The sequence below is a fragment of the Podarcis liolepis genome (assembly GCF_965112155.1).
Source record: "Podarcis liolepis genome assembly, chromosome: 7".
Classification (NCBI taxonomy): domain Eukaryota; kingdom Metazoa; phylum Chordata; class Lepidosauria; order Squamata; family Lacertidae; genus Podarcis; species Podarcis liolepis.
This window is the reverse complement of record NC_139561.1, coordinates 46,251,469-46,273,945: the sequence shown is the minus strand read 5'-3', so window position 1 is coordinate 46,273,945 and position 22,477 is coordinate 46,251,469. Positions and strand designations below refer to the sequence as shown.

Below are 22,477 nucleotides of genomic sequence, written 5' to 3'. Positions count from 1 at the left end.
ACATAAAATGCATTTGTAAGATCTTGGGAGTTTTGCTAGACGCAGACCTCATGCTTGTGTCCTTCCTATTTTACAAGAGATTAACATTTTCCTCCTGTTCATCAGCATGCTTTTTACATCAGATGTAACCCAAGATTAGATGGTGGAAGAGTGGAACAACCCTTTAAGAGGCAGGCTGGTTGGCACTGCCATCGCCAACATCATTCTCTAAAGCTTGGACAAAGGAGGCCAGTGGAGACAGCAGGGTCGGCCCTACCATGAGGCCACCTGTGGCGGCAGATGCTGAGGGGTGGGGAGGTGTTGAAGGACACTGCCTGCCCTGGGCCCCTAAACTAGCCTTCTACCCTCAGATGTGGTGGGATGAGGACACTGCCCTGTTACCAGTGTTGAAGTAAGATTCAACTGGCTGTCTAGCTGACTTCTGTTCATGGACCTGGGAAGGGGCACCATCTTGTCCTTTCCCTCAGGCAACAAAATAAGCTGGGCTGGCCCTGAGCAGCAGCAACAAACTAATGGAGAGAAAATCAGCTTGTGTGTTTAACACCAAGATGGTGAGGACAGGAAACCTGTTGGAATTCCATTGATATCTCCTCACTCGTGGTGCTAGCTTGCCGAACCATCCTGTTTTTTTGTTGCAACCAATAGAGAAACTAGCAAGGACTCCCTGTCAGCAGGACAGAGGGCTTGGTTGCATCCAATTAAGTTATATTCAGAGCAGACCTATTGAAATTAATGGACCTAAGTTAGTCACATGCAGTAATTCCAGTGCGTCTACTCAAAGTAGAATTAATATTGGATACAACCCTAATGTCTGCTCATTGTAGAAAACATGTTCCTTAAGGGGTGCAAACAAAACCTTGGGAGTGACAAATAGCATCTTTCTTAATGAAGGCAGTAAAACAAACAAGGTATGTTTACCAACACTTGGCTTGCTTTGATTTGTCTGTATTGCATGAGCTGCCTGAACATTTTAGTGGAGGCAGGATAGAAATATTTTAAATAATAATAATAAAGAATTCCTGAGTATTAGATATGCATGCATACACATACACACTCTACTGAAAATGATTTTTAACTAAAAAATAGAGGTGGGCTTGTGATTTACAGGGTCACATGCCAAGGAAACAGATTTCTAGCAGAGCAACCAAACTTGTAAAAACAGTAGTCAAAGGGGGCAGGGGAAACAACAGAAATTGTGGCTTCCCTAAATTCCCTTATTAGTCTTAGCTGGCTACGTTTTAACAACCCCTGTAAGGAAACAAAAAGCAAAGTCCCTTCCCCAAAGCATTCCAGGTATAAAGGTGCTAACATGAGAGTATAGAAAAAGTGACCCTCCCCTTCAGACTGAAGTGGTACAGTCCATTCTCCCATATCATGACTGTACCATCCCATTCCACTATGTGCATAGACACAGGTCCACAAAGTGATTGTATTTTGTGCAAGCCCTCAGATGGCCAACAGGAGTCACCCCAACAAACAGGCAGTGTGTTTGTATAATAAGAAAAGGAGGAACAGATTAGATGAGATTTATTATATTTATCCTGCTTTACAGTCCAAAGACACACAAAGCAGCCTGTTCCAAATTCAGCTGCTGGCTCTCCAGACTCTAGGATGGAGCAAGCTGCTCTAGCAGCTCACAAAACATGGCGACGTTTTTGCTAAGTCAAGAAATGAGTCACAAACCCTCGACTTAATCCAAGTGCATTGTGACTCACTCAGAATTTTAATTTTTTGTCTGTCTGAGCAAAGGTTTCTATGACGGAATGATTGACTCTAAGCAAATAGATGAGAAATGGCACTACAAAAGCACTGAGCCATATTTCCACCCACGCCCAGGGCTTCCCTTTCCAAGGTCTTGGAGCCTTACATGCATGCAGTAAAATAAGGCAGCACCCAGAAAAAGACTTGAGCAGACACACTCCACCCTCCATTGGCCCCAAGAGGGAGAAATGGGAGGCTGAAAATAATTGAGGGTTTGGGTGAAGTAAACATGCTCTCTCAGTGAATGGTCACATTTCCTTTAAAGGAGAACCAGGGACACAGGGATCCTCCAAGTGCCGGACTACAACTCCACGAATCCCTAACCACTGACCACGTTGCTGGGGCTGAAGGGAGTCGCAGTCCAGCATGACATTCCTACTGCCTTCATTGTCATGAACTTCAGTTCCCCCCATAACTATTCATCTGCAGTCTCTGACTGAAACTGAAACAAAAGAAATCCACATTCTGGGAAGTGCACATGGAGATTTTGTGCACATCTGCACTGACTGTGGATGTGTGGATGGCCATCACAAAAGTTTGGTTTCCTGTTTCTAGAAGCATTTTGGAATGATGGCATCACTGATAAAAGCAAACCACAGAAATGGGGAAAGACTTTGGAAGGAAAAGGCAATTCTCTGTTTAGCAGAGGGTAGCTATACAGTGGTACCCCGCAAGACGAACGCCTCGCAAGACGGAAAACCCGCTAGACGAAAGGGTTTTCCGTTTTGGAGGCGCTTCGCAAAACGAATTTCCCTATGGGCTTGCTTCGCAAGACGAAAGCCCATAGGGAAATCTCCGGGGACCTCTTTTAAATGCTAGCGGTGGGGAGCAAAGCCTTTTCCCCCCCTCCGGCCTTCAGAAGAGGTCCTGGAAGGCTGGCGGGGCCGAAAGGCTTTGCTCCCCAGCGCCAGCATTTTAAAAGCAGTCCGGGATAGCAGGGAAGCGCTTCCTGCTATCCCGGACGGCTTTTGAAGGCAGGAGAGGTCCGCGAAGCCTGGGCGCGCTGCGCGCAGGCTTCGGCATGCCGGCAAGTCTCCGCCAGCTGCGGCAGCGATGCCGCTGCTGGCGGAGACATCCGCGAAGCCTGGGCGCGTTGCGCGCAGGCTTCGGCATGCCGGCAAGTCTCCGCCAGCAGCGGCAGCGATGCCGCTGCTGGCGGAGACATCCGCGAAGCCTGGGCGCGTTGCGCGCAGGCTTCGGCATGCCGGCAAGTCTCCGCCAGCAGCGGCAGCGATGCCGCTGCTGGCGGAGACATCCGCGAAGCCTGGGCGCGTTGCGCGCAGGCTTCTGCATGCCGGCAAGTCTCCGCCAGCAGCGGCAGCGATGCCGCTGCTGGCGGAGACATCCGCGAAGCCTAGGCGCGTTGCGCGCAGGCTTCGGCATGCCGGCAAGTCTCCGCCAGCAGCGGCAGCGATGCCGCTGCTGGCGGAGACATCCGCGAAGCCTGGGCGCGTTGCGCGCAAGCTTCTGCATGCCGGCAAGTCTCCGCCAGCAGCGGCAGCGATGCCGCTGCTGGCGGAGACATCCGCGAAGCCTAGGCGCGTTGCGCGCAGGCTTCGGCATGCCGGCAAGTCTCCGCCAGCAGCGGCAGCGATGCCGCTGCTGGCGGAGACATCCGCGAAGCCTGGGCGCGTTGCGCGCAGGCTTCGGCATGCCGGCAAGTCTCCGCCAGCAGCGGCAGCGCTGCCGCTGCTGGCGGAAAGGTCCGTGAAGCCTGGGCCGGACAGCTTTTGAAGGCAGGCGGGGGGCAAAAGTCTTTGTCCCCCCTGCCTGCCTTCCCAGGGGCTTTTAAATCGCCCCGGCAGCGGAGAAGTCCTCCGCTGTCTGGGGCGATTTTAAAATGCCGCCCGCCAGCATTTTAAGATCGCCCCGGACAGCGGAGAAGCCCTCCGCTGTCCCGGGGTTTTTTAAAATGCTGGGGGTGGGAAGAAAAGCCCTTGTCCACCCCCCACCCCCCGCCTTCAGAAGAGGTCGGGGGACAGACTGTCCCCGGACCTGGTCTGAAGTCGGTTTCCCTAGGAACGCATTAATTGATTTTCAATGCATTCCTATGGGAAACCGTGCATCGCAAGACGAAAAACTCGCAAGAAGAAAAAACTTGCGGAACGAATTAATTTCGTCTTGCGAGGCACCACTGTAATTTTAAGGAGCATGTGTGAGATATCTTCATGTCAAGCAAAGTCAAGATGCTTACGGGTTAATGAAAGGGCATGCACAAAAAGGGCGACTGGGAAAGGAAGAGCAGCAACAATTGGAGGAAGTGGTTGCTTACCCGTCGAGCATCTCAAAGGAGGGTGTGCAAAGCTCAGACGCTTGGGAAGGGCTCTTCCTGCCACACCAAACAAGAACCTGTGATAACTGAAGCTGTTCTCTGCAGAGCTCACTTCTCCAGACACTGCAGCATTCTTGAGTCTGTTCTATGTGGAGATGGAAGAAGTGACCTCTAATCCCTATTCAGCTATGAGTTCACTGATAGACATATTAAGGAAGCCATTAGCTCAGAGGTATTCAACCTTTTTGAGTCCACGGCTCCCTTGAGTAACTACATTCTTTGTGGCACCCCTGTGGGGCTCTGGAGCCCAGTTGTGTCACCCCTTGCCTCCAGAGCTGGCAGCCTCTCACTCTTTTTTGAACACCCTCCCTTGTGGAGTGTTCCCTCAGCCTCCTCTCCTTGCAAGTTCTCCGGGCAGCTGCCACCCCGCTCTCTGAGCTGACCCCCCGCTCCAAAGAGAGGTGCCTCCTCACACTGCCCCACAGGGGCCTGGGACTTGTCTGTCCGTTCCCAACAGCAAGGGCTGGCATATTGACTACATGGGCTCCCTCCCTCCCTTGCTTGCTTACTCCAAGGCTGCCTCAGCTCCTGGCAACCAGCACCTCCTGACCAGTCCTAGAGGCACCATTATCCTGGGGAGCTTGTAGCCAGGGCTGCTAAAATAGACAGCTGTGCAAGCCTTTGGGAGGCAGAGATGCAAGAGGGACAGAGGCCAGTGTTGCTTGCGGCACCCCTGACCATCATTCAAGGCACCCTAGGGTGCCACGGCACAGTGGTTGAAAACTACTGCATTAGCTCTTTGCTTCAAGTTTTTTCCAACCATACAATGGGAATATTAATGAGCAGCCTCTTCAGGATTCCAATCATGACATACATACAGACTGTGAAAAACTTTGCACAAAGAAGTTAGTAAGAACCATCAACACCAGCCCATCATTTCTCCAGTGGAAAAAATCCTAATACAATTGTGCAGTGTGTTCTGATCAATTTCTAGGTTAATGAACCAAACCTCTCTCTCCCACAGCTTTGGCCACTTTATTACCCTTCTTCTGAACATGTACATTTTTCTAGGAGTTTAAAATCTCCACGGTACTTCACATACATTTTCTAAGCCATTCTTGCAAGTCTGTAAGGTGAGCAAACTAATAGTCGTCATGAAATAAGATAGGGAACTGCAGCTTCCATGGGGAAAAGAGAGTGCAGGAGCTTGAGGCATCACCACACCATGATTTAGCCGTGGCTTCTGAACCAAGCCAGTAAGCTGCCCTAGGCCATATTGTGACTTCACAGCTAAAGGTCAGATCGGTGAAATCAGATACCTCCCAGATCACACAGGGTTAAGCTATACACTAGGTTCAATACGAAGCCTTTTTCTTACACAGAGGTAAGTGTGCAGGCCTGACATGGTTTGCAACAACAGCTCACAGAGGAGCGAAGTTTAATCCTTCCCTCCCCATCCATTCGCAGCTGTTATAAATAGCTTTTAAAAACTGAGTACCCACTGGCACCAACTGGGTTTTATTCTGCCACTGGGTGTGTGTGAATTTCCTCCTGGTGCCCCTGCCATCTGAAATGAGGCAGGAAGAAAACAGGGAATGGGCCTTTTCAGTTAGAACACTCCATTTATGCTATGCTCTCCCTTGGGAGGCTTGCAAAACACCCATTTCAATCTCCTTTCAGCGCCATGTGAAGACCTTTAAAAACAACAATCCAAGCCTTTCAGACATGTTTCCCCTCCTGGAAATTTATGCTGCAACGACTGCTGTTTTTCTTTTTATGCAGTGTTAATTTTTATAACTTGATTTCACTGTGCTTTGTTGTAATTTTATTGTTATTTGGTTGGGTGCCCTGAGAATATATTATTGAAATGTGGGATATAAATGCAATAACTAAGTACAGCATGTCATACTTCTATTCCTGTCTGTATCAATTAAAAGCTTCTAGTCCTTATACCAAGGGTTTCACCTTTACTAATCAAAGCAGCTGGAAAACTTTGGTCTCTTTCACATACTCCTTCTGAGATTTTAGGAGCCATTACCCACCACTTTCAAACCTGTATTTGTAGCTCACTGTTTAAAACAAAAGCTTGGATACTATGAGACTGAACTTTGCAGTTGTCCTGCCTTGGATACAGGTTGCCTTCTCCCTGAAGTATGAATTGCATATGGCCTCTACTGCACAGGTCTTCACACCGTCCTTAAAAACTCACCTGTTTTCGGTTGCTCTTTCTTAAGAGTATCAGCGCTGCTCATTTTTGAGATTCCTGAGTGGCTCTAAACTGTTTTCATGAAAAGAAATTGCAGAATGGTTCTTCTATCCTATTGCCTTTTAGACTGCGGTCTTACAATTGTTTTAAGACTGCCTAATGTTCTCAGCGTATCTGACATTTTGTTTGCCTAAGCCAGCTCATGAAGGTTAATTCCCTACAAAGTGGCTGAGGAATAAATATATAAAAGCAAACACACACAGCAGCTATGCTATCTATCCCTTACGTTCTGCGCAACATCATGCATGCTGATTAGTACCATTTAAAAATAAAAATTAAAAATTAAAACTGCAACATGCAGTAAGAGTTGTAAATTCAGGATAGACAGAAGATTGCATTTCCTTTTGCGATCTATAATAAATCTTGTGAAATCCAGTTGTGGTGATGGCTACTGGTTCAGAGGGCTTTAGAAGGGCATTAGACAAAACCATGGAGGAGAATGAGGAGGTCTTCAATGCCAGTAGTTCGCTGTGGTTGCAACAGTGGGGGAGGACCATTGATGGAGGACGTCCCAGAGGCATCTGGTTGGCCACCGTGGGAAAGAGGACAGTGGATTAGAGGGATCTCGATATAAACCAGAAGGCTCTTCTTATGTTCTTACGCCCACCTGACTTCACACAGGCACTGGCGAGGCAGGAATGAACCACATCCCCACAGCAGGGGAGCTGGCTAGGGCTCCCTTGCAGGCAAGACTGGCACCAGCCCTCCCTGCCAAAGAGTCAGTCAGCAGTTCAAAAGTGCCCCTGCCGAGGCCTCCCCAGCTGCACAGCATCCGCCTGTGTTTATTTCTGGGTTCTCATTATCAGTAAGTAGCAATTTAAAATGGAAAAAACTGTGGGAGTGTGGCGGGGCGGAAACCTTAAAGCGATCAACTCCTAAGACACAAGGAAGAGAGCAGCGCAGCAAGACAGACGTGCTGCCATGCGGGGAAGATTGCGAGGGAGGTTTCCCTCCTGCCTTATAGCGAGAAGCACAGCGCTTGCCACTGCCAAACATCTGGCGCAGGAAGCGCAAGAGATGAAACCGAAGCACTGTTTGAGCTCAGCTAGTGTGGGGGTTGTGGTCAGAAAGCAAACCAAAAGAACGGCAGAGCAAGGGCCATGTGCACACTTACAAAAGGAAGGGAAAAAATAGTCAAAACTCTGTGACAAGAAAAAATGATTTCTGGGACCGCTATAGATCAGCAAATGTTTACTATCCAGCATCATTTTCTCCACTAGGGATGGGGGGGGGGGCAGGTAGCATTTTTACAAGGGTCTCTTAGCATGAATTTGATGGCTGGTATTTTAATTTGTGTATTTTATTGGCTGTATTATGGTATGTTGTGTGTTTGTAATCCACCTTGGGCTTGGTAACAATGAAGGGTAGGATAAAAAAATTCTTAAAATAAGTACCCCCCCTCAAACCTGGAGCTGGTCCCACCTATGGATGCCACACTCTGATTGCCCCCAACTTCGGAAGAAAGGGCAATAGCAGGGGCTAGGGGCTTCCTTTGCAATGGTATCTTGGCTGGAGAGTTCATCTCCCCAGAAGGATCAGTCAGGGACAAACGCTACCAACATATAGGCACCGTGTTAATTTTCATTATTATTCTCTTCCCCACTCAGCATACAGTGGTGTAGTAAACCATGTTTGGAGGGCTGTGTTTTGAAGACAGGGAAGTGCTTGGACAATGAAATGTAAGGAGTGAGGAATGAAGAGAGCATAAAAAGACCAGTTACTGGAGGTGGAATTCTGTCATTTGACAGTCTCTGCAAAGTAGATCGCTCAGTTGGCAGAGCATGAGACTCTTAATCTCAGGGTCATGTGTCTGAGCGCCATATTCGGCAAAAGATTGCTGCATTGCGGGGGGCTGGACTAAATGACCCTGGTAGTCTCTTCCAACTTTACAATTCTATGAAAAAGGGAATGGGCCAGTAGGGATTAGCTGGGTGGGATTGGGTTTAGGACAAGGCTGGGGATCTGTGACCCTTTGGATATTGTTGGATCTCAACGCCCATCAGCCCCAGCCAGCAGGGCCAGAGGTCAGGAATAATGGGAGTTGCTGTATTTCAGCAACATGAGGAGGGCAACATGTTCTCCACCCCTAAGTTTAGGAAGCTTCTAGTTACAGCTGCATGTGCAGTAAACCAAAGACTCACATCAATTGTTTTCCTTGTTCCTCAAATAAATGTTGTTATGCCTGAGTAATTGCCAGTGAAACCCACACTTAAAGAGTTTGAAAACCTACTGCCGATACCTACACCTACACAGTGCTGTTGGCACAGCTGTTTGAATGATTAGTTGTGGTGTGTCAGTGTTATTAACACTTGCTCCCTGGTCATTTCAACGTTCAATTTTATTACTACTATTACCGGTATTTTTAAATGTTTTGTTTAAGCTGTCCTGGAGACCTTCCAGTCAAAAGGCAAGATAAAAATGCTGTAAATAAATGAATGAATTTAAGGCACTGAAGCCCCTATTCTCTGTTACCACCAAAAGAAAGCTATGTTGTTTAAAACAAGACATTTATAGCATTAACATCAGCTCCAGAAATAATGAAGGTCATCCAGTAAGACTTGCGGTTGAATAAGGATTCAAACTTATTCTTCCTTAGTCTAAGTTAAACACCATTACTCCAACTCTTTCCTCTCTGACCCTACCACCACTACCATCACCATGCCTGTATCCAGTCATACCTCTTCCAACCAATCACTGCCTATTTGCGAACACCTTTGGCAACCTCCCAACTATCCTGCCCAGTGCTTAAACAAAACCAGGAATGAGGCCTGGCGAGTATCACCAGCACTCCCACAATACTTCAGATCAGGTCAACCTATATATTAGGGGTAACTGAGCAAAGGAAGAGGAAGAGAACGTGGCTCACATGTGAGCACCAGGAACATCTTATCTGCTTACAAAACAAAAGAACAAACAAACAAAACAGGAGCTTGAAAGCCAGGTTCCACTGCCACTGTCTCTGCTTTGTGGCCCCTGGCCTAGTGACTCACTCCCTAGCAAATACTGGGGTGCAGGATGTGCAGCTTACAAGACACTAGAATCTCCATCCTAAGATTCAGCCAAGAATGAGCAGCTTTGTGCCCTAAATCCAAAAAAGCAGAAATGAGGCATCCCTGAAATTCCTCCAGAGCTCTAACTTTATTCCCCTCTATTTTACTGAGTTATAACTTTTAAACAAAAACCTTTCCCCCCCCCAACCATAGTAACAAAATTCAAACAGTAACAAAATACTACAATCCTACAATTAAACAGCAGGCCATTAAGCAAGAGACAAAGTTAGTAACTCATATGTCACAGAAAACAAGCTTTTGACCTGGCACTCACTTAGCCCGGTGCACTGAAGCACGGCAAGAGAGAAAGTCACCACTGGCTCACCTGGGTGGTCCCTATCTCCTCTCCAAGCTTTTCCTTCCTTGTTATCCACTGGGATTTACTTAGTTTAGAATGAGCCATTCAGGCAAACATCCCACCTACTGCCTTGTCTCAGGTTCAAAGTTTGTCTAGTATTTACGTAGTGCTTTAGAAGTTTTCTAAGTTCTTCACATGCATTACTGGAGCAATCCTTAAAAAAATAATCTTTTCCGGCTGCCTAGTCAGTTTTATCATATTGCACATTTGAGGGTTGCTGAAAAGCTATAATTTGCCTGAGGCCATGTCCAGATTTCATGGCAGAGGTGATATTTAAACCAGAGAAGTTCCTGGCTTACAGTTCAACATTTTTCAGCCTGGAACCCCCTTCCCAAGATTTTCATTTTAGGGATCCCACCACAACGGTTTGGAAGTCAGGAAGAAAAGAGGACATATTCTGAGACCATTACCTTTGTACTTCCCTTTCATCTTGAAGCTGGGGTTAGTGCATCACCCACACTGAAGACTGGAGCAAGGCCTTGAGTACCAGTGTTGCTTGCTCTCATCCTTATCCCATGAAATGTGGCAGGGACAAGAGCTCCCAGCCAGCCAGCCAGCCAGCCAAACAGGGCCGTGTGTCTCCTCCCACACTTCCCTCCTTGAAGCCTGACATCACTGCAGTTCCTGCTGCTCCCAGGGTGAGTCAAAGCCACACAGCCATGGAGAGGCAAGAGAAAGAAGCCCTGCCTCTGGAGGAGGCGGGGAAGAAAGAAGGCACATCAGGAAGACAGAGAAGACTGTCTAAGAACTTCCAAGAATGTCAACCGCTGGGCTATTTTTCTCTTTAGCCAAAATATCACAGCCCTGGAACAAGAACAGAAGCCTTCATTCTTTCAGAACCCAAAGCTTCAACATGAGGTCCACTTCAAATTTTTCTTAGCATATATAGTAGTAAATGCTGAAGTTCAAGCACTTGTGACAAAACCCAGCCCCCCAAGCAGTAGAGCACCTGCTTTGCATGCAGAAGGTTCCAAATTCAGTCCAGGTAGGGCTGGCAAAAACTCCTGCCTGAAAATCTAAAGGTCTGTCATCACCAATCCATGTATGCTGAGCAAGATGGACCAATGATATGACTCAAGTACAGTGGTACCTTGGGTTACATACGCTTCAGGTTACACACTCTGCTAACCCAGAAACAGTGCTTCAGGTTAAGAACTTTGCTTCAGGATAAGAACAGAAATCGGGCTCTGGTGGCGCGGCAGCAGCAGGAGGCCCCAATAGTTAAAGTGGTGCTTCAGGTTAAGAACAGTTTCAGGTTAAGAATGGACCTCCGGAACGAATTAAGTACTTAACCTGAGGTACCACTGTATAAGGCAGCTTTCGGTGTTCCTTTATATGACCCCAAGGTGAGTCCAGAAACGCATGCAGCTATGTGGATTTTTCTCTCTCTTTTACACACACACCAGTAATACTAACCATTGCACACTACCCAGTTTATTAGGATCAGCTGACATATCCCACTTCATCTATATAAATTTGTAAAAGACAACAATAACTCTTAACGCCTCCTATCACCTCACTCCCTTGCCAGATCAGAGTTCTCCAATTAGCCTGGCATTCGAGAAGGTGTCATCCTAGAGGTGAGACTTTGTGCCCCCCCCCCGCAACTAACCTGTTCTCTGCTCTGCCCATCCCACCCACCACTTTAGAGTGACCAGATGCAAAGGAATTTACAGATCTACAGCACTGTATTTAATAACTCACTGGATCGCCCATGGCAACCAGAGATTCCACACAGGGGAGTGAGTGGGCTGGCAAAGGGGGAGGGGGTCTCTCCATTCCTCCTCCCACCAGCCTCCACTTTGCTTCCTCTGAAGCCAGCATGGAAACCTAGTCTGTCTCTCCTCCACCAGCCTGTATAGAAGAAGGCACTTTCTTTAACAAGCCTGTTCAGAAGCTTCCTCTCCTCTGTGGTCATCATGGAAACAACAAGCTACTAATTTCCTTAGCAGGTTAGTAAAAAACACTGCATGCTAGTAACTTTTGTGGGCTTATTTACAAGGCTGTTTAAATAGCTACATAAGAGGCGGAATGTTTACAGAGACAGCTTGTCATGTAGGAGTGAGAAAACCACACCTAACCATTTCCCCCCTCTACACAGCTATTGAAGATAAAGGAACTCTGCCTCCTTAGCATCTGGTCATCCCCTTTACCTCTCTTTCCTTCTTTAAGAAAAAGCCCCAGTCAGTCACCGCCACACCACAGCCCACTCATGCAGCCCAGCAACTGAAGACCAATCCCCCATATCTTTATAATAAATGAATCTCTGAGCATGTCTAGATTGCCCTGAATACAGTGATTATGTTCTTCACAGCATACACCCCACAACTCTGATTGTGGAGCAAGATGTCCATGTAAAAAGGCACAGGTCCCAGCCAAATATGAATCTCCACACCTTCCTCTTTGCAAATTAAACTACCAGTTCTGTTTCCTTATGGTCAAGCAAAGCTGCGAAGCCCCAGGCTTTGCTGGAAATGTCACCTAGTGATGCACCCAAGACACGACTATGGGTCAGACCTGAAGGGACACATAGTGCCTGTTTGCCTGAGCTCAGCTCCTACCCTGCATCTCATACACACACCTTCATTTCCACATTCTTCCTAACGGCAGAGAATTAGGTCTGTGATACAAAGAAATGTAATTTTGAATAACAGTGCTCTTGGTTGGCCTTAACAATCTGGGCAGGTTATAGTGAAGAAAGGGGAGAGCTGGTCTCTTAGCTATGGTCTCTTAGCACAGCTGTTGTGGGAAGATGTCAGAAGACAACAATGGGGTACCATTAAACCTTACCCAGAACACAAAGGCAACACCCAAATCCTTTCAAGTAAAAGCTTTTGTCATCCTGTAGAAGGAAAGTTCCCTCCCTGGCTGCCTTCCTGTACTACGGTATGAAATAACTACTTAAATGGCCACCTTTACTAACAGGCCTTCTGCTTGTATGCAGCACATAGCAATCAACCTAGTGTCCTCCTGCCTCCAGGGGCTGGAAATATATTCTGGTGCTACAAAGTGCCACAAACATCCCTAGTGCAGCTTTGCCACAGATAGCAGCATGCAAAACCCATTTGAAACCCAGCTAAAGCACAGTCGCCTCTAGCATGCTAAGCCAGAAGGGTTTCTCCCTCCACATATCACCTTAGATACACAAACATCTACCCATGCCCCAAGTTTCCAGATGAGCTGGCACACCTCCACAAACCATGCACAAACCTTTAAGTCTTGAATCCTGCGGAGAGAAAGCCAAGGCCTGACCAGTTGCCTACACCTTTTCCGTGTGAGTTCAGATTTAATCAAAAGTAGCCTTTCCCAAGGAAATAATCTTGCAAGGTGGAAAGCCCCTCAGAGAGCTCACTGTTGTCCGGAAGTAGCACAGTTAAACTCAAAACAGGCTCCTTTGAGTTCTTTGAAGGAGTCCCCTCTACTTTCTCTCTCTCTCTCTCTTATTCACTCATGGCGCCATCTGTAGGGTGGCGATTGCATAACGACAACAGCTAGGTATAAGTAAAACTTACAAACAGCATGTTTTTGAGCTCACTAGAACTTTTATTCTTATATTTATAAGAAACCCACATTCCATCCTCTTATCCATCATTGGTCACATATAGCATAAAGAATTATTCAGGTTGGATGCAAGAATGAAAAAAAGAAGGCGGGGAAGGAAACATAGTTTTGAGGCATGATGAAAAAGGCAAAGCTGGCAGTTTGTAGTAATTTTGAGATGAAGTGGAGGAGTAGGCAAATAAATAAGATGAAGATTTAATTAGTCTGGACCAGATACCCTCAGACTGGCACCCTCCAGACAGTGCTGGACTCCCAATTCCCATCAGAACCAGCCAGCACGGCTAATGATCAAAACCTCTGGAGGGAATCAGGTTGGCGAAAGTATGGGCTACACCAGGGTCAGCAGCCTAAGGCCCATGGGCTGGAAGCATCCTGCAGAGGTCATTTGCCACCCCCGAACCGAGCTGCCAGCTCGTGTGCTGCGCTAAACCGGCACAGCGCAGCATGGAGACTCACTTCTGCAGCGCTGGAAATTGTGTCTGCGTAGATGCAGACGCCAAAAATCACATCTGTGCACACACAGATGCCAAAAATCATGGGTGCGCAGGCGTGATCCGGCCCATGGAGGACCGATCTGGCCCAGGCAATATAAACTTTGCTGACCCCTGGGCTACACCATAAAAGGTAAAGGTAAAGGACCCCTTACAGTTAAGTCCAGTCGCAGACGACTCTGGGGTTGCGGTGCTCATCTCGCTTTACAGGCCAAGGGAGCTGGCATTTGTCCGCAGACAGTTTTTCTGGGTCATTCAGTGCAAAACAATTCTCATGTCGCACCAGAGTTTATTAGAACAAAGTAGCAACGACAGCTCTTCCTTTGAAAATAAAAGCCTGCAGATACTATCAGAGTTGAGCTCTTTAATGGATGCACTTGAATACAGTGGTACCTTGAATTAAGTACTTAATTCGTTCCAGAGGTCCGTTCTTAACCTGAAACTATTCTTAACCTGAAGCACCACTTTAGCTAATGGGGCCTCCTGCTGCCGCTGCGCCGCAGCACAATTTCTGTTCTCATCCTGAAGCAAAGTTCTTAACGCGAGGTACTATTTCTGGGTTAGCGGAGTCTGTAACCTTAAGCATATGTAACCTGAAGCGTATGTAACCCAATACCACTGCACCACCTAACTAATCTGTCCTGATAACTAGCCCCCTTTTGTTGACTTTTTGGTGAACATATCTGGTTACAAAGGAGGAGTGCCAGAGAAGTACATGGAGATGGAAACCAGGAGCCCCTCGCCACCTGCCAGATCTCCGGAAAGGATAGCTTGGACCTTGCCTGCTCAATGCATCCAGGGCGAGATTCCCTCCATTCATCAGATTTCAGCAAAAAAGGAAAGGTGTTCCCTCTCTTCCTTGAATCCAGCCCCAATGATAGAATATTCCACTGTGATTCAGCAAAGTCCATCCCACTTCCTGCTTCTGTGCGCCTTCCCTTTAAATAGCTAGACAAATAAACGTAAAATCTCTCAGGAAAAACAGCTAATGTTGAATTTTAAGATAACAGATCAGGAGGTGGAAGGGGCCATCCAGAAAATGCAATTAGGCAAATATCCAGGACCAGATGGTTTGACTTCAAGATATTACAGATCTTTGAAAGAATGGTTAATACAACCACTGAAGGAAGTCTGTAATGGATGCAGAGAAAGCCTTTGACAACATTTCTTGGAGTTTTATGAAGAAGAACCTACGGGGGATAGGGGTAGGACAAGGTTTTGAAAATGGTATAGGTGCAATTTATTCAGAACAAAAGGCAAAATTAATTGTGAACAATGTGATGACAGAAGAGTTTAAGATTGAAAAAGGGACACGACAAGGGTGCCCAATTTCTCCATTGCTTTTTATATCGGTCCTCGAGGTTTTGTTAAACATGATTAGAAAGGACAAAGCATTTGCTGATGATTTAGTTTTGACTTTACAGGAGCCAGAACCTAGTACTAAAAGAGTACTGGAACTGATTCAAGAATTTGGACAGGTTGCAGGTTTCAAGTTGAATAAGATGAAAACCAAGGTTTTAGAGAAAAATTTAACTGTGAATGAGAGAGAGAAGTTTCAGGAGGAGACAGGACTAATATTGGTTAAAAAAGTAAAATACTTAGGGGTTAATATGACTGCTAAAAATGTGAATTTATTTAAGGATAACTATGAAAAATGTTGGACTGAAGTGAAAAAGGATTTAGAAGTATGGTCAAATTTGAAGCTATCATTGTTAGGCCGAATTGCTGTGATAAAAATGAATGTGCTGCCAAGGATGTTATTTTTTGTTTCAAACATTGCAAATTTTGGATAAGATGGATTGTTTCAAAAAGTGGCAGAAGGATATTTCCAGATTTGTTTGGCAGGGCAAGAAGCCTCAAATAAAATTTAAGATACTAACTGATGCTAAAGAAAGAGGTGGATTTGCCCTGCCAGACCTCAAACTTTATTATGAATCACCTGCTTTTTGCTGGCTGAGAGAATGGCTGCTTCTTGAAAACACTGAAGTGTTGGATTTAGAAGGTTTCAATAATGTATTTGGTTGGCATGCATATCTGTGGTATGATAAGGTAAAAGTACATAAAGCGTTTAAAAATCATATTGTTAGGAAAGCATTGTTTAATGTTTGGATAAGATATAAGGACTTGCTAGAAAAGAAAACCCCAAGATGGTTGTCACCAATGGAAGCGAAGGCACAGAGAAAACTCAATATGGAGGCCAAATGGCTGAAATATTGGGAAATTCTGGAACAAGATGGAGACAGAATAAAATTGCAGAGCTTTGAAAAATTGAAAAATAAAGTGCGAGATTGGCTCCATTATTACCAAATAATGGAGGCATATAAATTGGACAAAAAAGTTGGTTTCCAGGTGGAAAAATCAAAATTGGAAACAGAATTGTTAGATCCAAAAACTAAGAATTTGTCAAGAATGTATAACTTGCTGTTGAGATGGAACACTCAGGATGAAACGGTGAAATCAGCTATGATTAAATGGGCACAAGATGTTGGACATAACATAATGATGGCTGACTGGGAACAGTTATGGACCACAAGGTATGAAATTTATGGCATGTAATGCTCTAAGAGAAAATTTAATGAAAATGATTTATAGGTGGTACATGACACCAGTTAAGCTTGAAAAAATCTATCATTTGCCCGATAATAAATGTTGGAAATGTAAGAAGACTGAAGGTACATTCTTTCACCTTTGGTGGACGTGCCCAAAGATTAAGGCTTTCTGGGAGATGATTTATAATGAAATGAAAAAGGTACTTAAATATACCTTTCTGAAGAAACCAGAGGCCTTTCTCCTGGGCATGGTCGGCCAATTGGTGTTAAAGAAGGATAGAACTTTTTTTATGTATGCAACAACAGCAGCAAGAATACTCATCGCGAAGTATTGGAAGACACAAGATTTACCCACCAGGTAAGAATGGCAGATGAAGTTGATGGACTATATGGAACTGGCGGAAATGACTGGCAGAATCCGAGACCAGGGAGAGGAGTCGGTGGAATAAGATTGAAAAAAGTTTAAAGACTATTTACAGAAATATTGTAAAATTAATGAATGTTAGAAGAACGTTGGAATGAAGTGATATGGCTTCAGTAGAAAGGTTATAAGGAATTAAGTACAAATAGATTAATAGAGTATTAATGGAAAAATAAGGTTAAAATGTGTTAAGATAATTATAGGACAGAAAACAGGGGAAGATGGAAAGGAATTGCTGAAATAATTAATAGAAGTGGAATACAAAAAGGGAGGCATGAGGAGGTCGTGGAAATATGTGAAAGAAAGACAAGATATTGAAATTTCTTTTTCCTTTTCCCCCCTTTTCTTCTTTTTTGATGTGTTTTTAAATTGTTTTTGTTTTGTCTTGTTAGTTTTTAGTGTTATGTAGTGTCTTTGTATTGTAATGTAATGTATTGTTTTTTCTTTGCTCTTTTTTTGTAAGTGTTTAAATTGTTGCAATAAATATTATTAAAATAAATAAATAAATAGATAGCCAGACAAATAAGAAACTGGAAAGGTGGTGGTGGTTGTGTTTTTTTTAAGGCGCCTTTAGTTCTTGTACCCTCATTTCCTCACCAGCCTGTGTTAGCCCAGCTTTCTTCCTCCAGTTACCAAGTAGAGTTCAGTCCTTTCAGTGTGGATCAAGGAGACCCTGATTCTCCTCTACAAAGCCACCCAAATAGTGTGTATCACCAGACACCTCACTGGCCACAACAAATTCACTCCCAAAGCCCCTTGTGAAATACCAACACACACAGAGATCCATTTGGCCTCCCATCACAACCACTGACCCTTTCCAACATCATGCCCTCAACACCCCAAATTTGACCTGTCTGTCTGATGCAGATGACTGGGTGACAACATACCAGTCAGACAGGTATTGCCAGCTTCGTGGTAGCACGTGCAGCACTTCTGTATAGAGACAGGTGCTGAACACTTGGAATTCCTGTTCCCCAGCGGATGTTGAGATTAGCCAAGTTCAGGACAGAAATTCCTGAGTGATTACGTATGACCCAATCTGTATTTTGGCATTTGGTAGGATGTGGAACAAGACTCAGTGTGCCAGACCTTGGTAGCTCCCAGACTAGAAACAAAATGTTTGTTAGTATTTCTGTTATGGATGTGTTGAGAAATTGAGAGAACAGCTGCTATCTGCTTCCAGTGTCTTCAGGAATGGCAGGAGCTAGTGAACTACCCTTTTGCAAGTTGCTAGTTTTTCCATTCCTAAAAGAACCTTACACACATTAAATGAGAAGAGCACTTCTCAGCTACAACATGCAACATTTTCTTGGATCAAATCGAACACACCCTCTGAAGCATACGCTTTCTGTGTTCATACTAACCGATGGGAGGATAGCCACAGATAGGTCTATTAGCCCTGACAGCTAAATTGAACCTTTATGTTCAGAGGCAGAATACCAATGAACACCAGTTTCTGGACAGCAAATGGCAGTGGAGGGCTGCTGCCTTCAGCCCTACTTGTGGGCTTTCCAAAAGCATCAGACATGATGGTGGTAGCCTGTCTAATCCAGCAGGACTCTTCTAACGCAATAAACTAGAATACTAGGAAGGCACAGGCTGGTTGCATCCTGCCTTCCTGACCTTTCCCAAGCCCAAGTATCATCCAGAAGAACGTGGCATTTTACATATTGTTGGATTCCAACTCTTAACAACTCCAGCCAGCACAGCCAATGATAAGTGGTAGTGGAAGCATAGTGCAACAACATCTGGAGGATCATTTTTTTGGTATAAAAATGTTGATTCTGCCCCCTTACTATCAGTAGTTTACTTAATACGGATTTATTATTTATTTGTTATTTCCAACAAACCTCTTTGGATTGGGGGAGACTAAATTTTCTTTTTAAGCTAAAATAAAATTAAGGAGCTTTGTTGGGTTCCCTAAAACTCCAGTTCTCCCAAAATGGTTCAGCATTTGGGACTCAGTGGTACAGCACACACTTTGCATCCATCAAGTTCCAGATTTGATCCCTAGAATCTCCAGTAGGGGACTGGTAAGATTCCTGCCTGGCTGGCAGCAGATCTCCAGAACTTAATATAGAAAATACTATGCCATATAGACCAAAAGTGTGACTCTGTATAAGGAATCTTCCTACGCTTCAGGAATGTAGTTGAACTGAAGGTTGGCAGTAGAGGGCAGTGTAGAGCAAGCCAAGCTGCTACAATCCTTGCAATAACAAGAACCTGTTACTTCGCTCTCCCCACAATGCCTAGGGGCTCCCACAAACCACTGTTTCTAAGAACGTGAACTAAGGTACCCTCTACCTAGATGAATGAAGAGGCTAAAATGGCTTTTTATAATTAGGTGAGCAGGCTGGTAGTCAATAGCTGAGTTATGGGCTATGGTCTGCCATTATTCTGTGTCTTGCTTACTTGTTTATGGAAAAATATTGAACTTGAATTTGGAAATTCCATTTTAGCTATCAGAACCAATGCACAGAATTCTCTTTTGCACCTCCAAAATAAGTTGCAGATCAGCTTCGGTAGTGACACATTTCCACAGATGGGCCCTCGTACACATATCTAGTTGCACAAAACCTATCTCACTCAGCCCACAGAGGCCATCCAAAAGGTAGCTAAGGCAGTGCTTTTTTTCTATAAAAAAGCTTAGGGGTACTCTCATTTTCCTACTCTACTCATATTGAAATACTGCCCCTCAATGAGGCCAAACTTAGATTCACAATATGTTTAGGGGTATGCGTACCCCTGCACACCCCCAGAAAAAAAGCACTGGGTTAAGGTATCCAGAGGATGGCAGATATGAGGGTACAATGAGGGCCATGGATGGACTACTGCTTTTTCTGAATAATATTCAAACTGCAGGCTTTGTCAGGTAATCAATACACTGGCAACACAGTATTCCCCCCCCCCAACCTTGAAAAACAGTTATTTAAATCAAAATCCTTGTTTCCAGTATCTGAAAAACCACAAAAAACCATTGTTATACAAGGTTCTGCTTCATGTTCCTACAGAGCCAAGGCCTAAGCATGTTTGTGCAGATATTAAATCCCCAGGGAATTGAATGGGACTTGCTTCCAATTAAGGGTGCTTTGGTTTGCAGGATAAGATTCTGATCTAAGTACCAGTGATAGGCTTAAAGAAGCTGAAAATGAAAGGAGCAATAAAACAAAGATAGAAGAGAAGGCAAACTGGCTTCTTTTTTGAAAGCCTCTTTTTTATACCAGCTGGAGAAAAACAGGAGGGGAAAGGGGGGACTTTCGCAACCAGAACTAATGATGTAAATGTACATTCACATTTACATAATTTATTTTAAGTGCCAGATTTGGGCCTGCCTGCTTCACCTTGGACTAGCAGCTAATTAACCATTTATTCATAAAGCACTTTAAGGTTTGCAGATCTTTTTTTCTGGCCATCTTTTTTTCCCATCCGCAGAAGGCAGCTTTAGACTGAAACAGGCTATGCCATATCTCTTGGGAGAACACAGTGACAGGCATGCGAGGAAGACAGCATGCACTGAGCTGCGACTAAGGTTAATGGGCTCATGCAGACTTCCCTCCACCCCCATCACTCTTTCAGCTGGAGAAGAAGACCCTTTAAAAGAACTCCAGTGGTTCCCCTGCCCCCAATTGAAAGGCTGCTCCCTGAAGCATCATTTGATGCTAAAAGCTTTCATTTCATTCGGGATCTCCAATATGAGTGCAAGAAAGAATTTATTCATGGGTAAAAAAAGAGCCTGGCACACTCTACCTCCTTCCCCATCTGCTTCTGCCCCGCCACCCCACAATCTGGGCTGCCTCATATTTAGAGCGTTTAGTGCCTTCTTACTGAGGAACACAGAGTGTATATGGGAGACAAAGCAACAGTTGAAAGGAACACGCAGAGGGGCAAAGCAGAGAGAGGAAAGAAAGAGTGCAATCCTATCTGTTTGAAAAGATTGGGAGGTAATGAAAGAAGAAAATAAATGACTGCTTTATTTCTTACATAGAGACCTAGGAAGCTACCTTATACTGAATCAGATCATTGGAGCATCTATCTCAGCGCTGTCTAAATTGACAGGCAGCAGCTCTCCAGGGTTTCAGGCAGAGGTCTCTCCCAGCCCTACCTGAGAATTGAACATGGGACCCTCTGCATGGAAAGCAGATCCTCTGCCACTGAGCTACGACACTTAACACTCAAACCCACCTGTCCTGCTATGTCTATACTGGGTCCTCCTTTCTTGGCCTAAAACAGCAGCTTCCAGGCTTTGTTACAGAGAAGCATGCAGGTCCTTGGAAGTTGCTTAGGGTTTCTCAATACAAACATAAATGCACATGAGATATCCCCCCCCTGCCCATACCAGTCATATGTAATCATGTGTCTAAGAGTTATCCTCCACTTAAACAGCTGTTACTCTAGGAGAATTGCTCATGAAGCCACTGATATGTCTTCAACACACAGTCTATTGCAGCCATCACCAACCTGGTGCCCTCCAGTCATTTTGGACTAAAACTCCCATAAGCCCCAGTCAGAACAGGGAGAGATCTGGAGTCCAAAACATTTGGAGGGCACCAGGTTGGTGAGGGCTTGTTAATCAGAAGTTGAAACCTATATATTTAGTTCTATAGAAAGTGTTTCAGGCTGCTTTTCAGCTATGCAGACCCTCAAAATGGCTGAAAATAAAACAATAACAACCCTTCATAAAATAATTTATTGGTAAAACACACATACTATCCATACTATGAGCAGCTTTATACCATATTAAACATAAACAGTCCTAGTTCTTAAAAGGCTTGGAGGAAAAATGTATTCACAGACCTCCTGGTGATTGCAACAGAGAGGGTCCTGCAAGGGAATTCTACAATGCAAGCCTCCCACTCCACCCCACAAAAAAGCTAAATTTCTGGTTGAGGTTAATCTTATAGTAACATCCCTCCTTGTGAATCTTTATTCACAGTTGCAGAGTGGGGAGCGGGGAGCCAATCTGGGAATGTGTTTTGAGAGCAAGATATATCTCTGGAGAAAGCTGTTCCTGAAAGCCTGTGGCCCTCCAGATGTTACCAGGATCCAACTTCCACCAGCCCCAGCCACATAGCCCATGAAGAGGGAGTCATAGTCCAGGAGAGTCAGGGGTTCCTCAACCCTACCTTATGCCAGACCAATTACAGCAGCAATGGGGGACCAGCAGCCTTAATTTGGCTAGAAGCAAAATGATTAAACCCATAAGTTGTCAAGAGAATAGGTGAAATGAACTGGAAGCAAAAAGCCCTTGACACAAGCAAGGTCCACTGACAGGTAAGCTGCTGTATGGCAGGGCTGGGTGGGCTTCAGGCTTTCAATCTGCTTTTTTGAAACACACACACACACACACACACACACACACACACACACACACACACACACCCTGGAAGAGCCACCAACTGGAGACAGTTGCAAAATATACACATTTCAAGTTAAGGACGCCTCTCAGTGCATCCCAAGCCCAATAATTCGTTCACAGCATGAGAACTGAGCTCACAGTGCTTTCACACTAAAAATTCACCCCTGGTTAAAGTTTCTTCTTTTCATCAGCCTTCCTGATGAAAAGTTGGTGATGCAGCCTCTCTGCTGTTGCTCTGGTTAGACTACTGGGAGTCAGATAACCTTGCCAAGCTACTATGAATGGCTCTCAGATCTACCAGCAAAGCTGGCTCTACCCTGCAACATAGGGCAACATAGATATCACCCCCCTCTCAAGGTTAAAGAGGTCCTTTGCCCTCTCAAATACCAAGG

At 45.1% G+C, this 22,477-nt stretch overlaps 1 protein-coding gene across 13 annotated transcripts in view; it reads right to left on the bottom strand.

Annotated features, from left to right (window-relative positions):
* Nucleotides 1-22,477, bottom strand: part of RIPOR1 (RHO family interacting cell polarization regulator 1) — a 111,584-nt gene that overhangs the window by 34,977 nt on the left and 54,130 nt on the right. Inside the window, exon 1 of one of the 13 annotated variants that reach the window (XM_083514789.1) lies at nucleotides 12,918-13,098. The exons of 9 other annotated variants lie outside the window; for them this stretch is intronic. Coding sequence is in view for 2 of the 4 variants with exons in the window: in XM_083514793.1 (XP_083370919.1) it covers nucleotides 10,118-10,136 (19 nt within the window). In the remaining 2 variants the exon portion in view is untranslated. Of the gene's footprint in view, nucleotides 1-10,117; nucleotides 10,356-12,917; nucleotides 13,099-22,477 lie in introns of those variants that run through there. 3 more of the 13 variants (XM_083514798.1, XM_083514793.1, XM_083514785.1) reach the window with 3 other exon arrangements.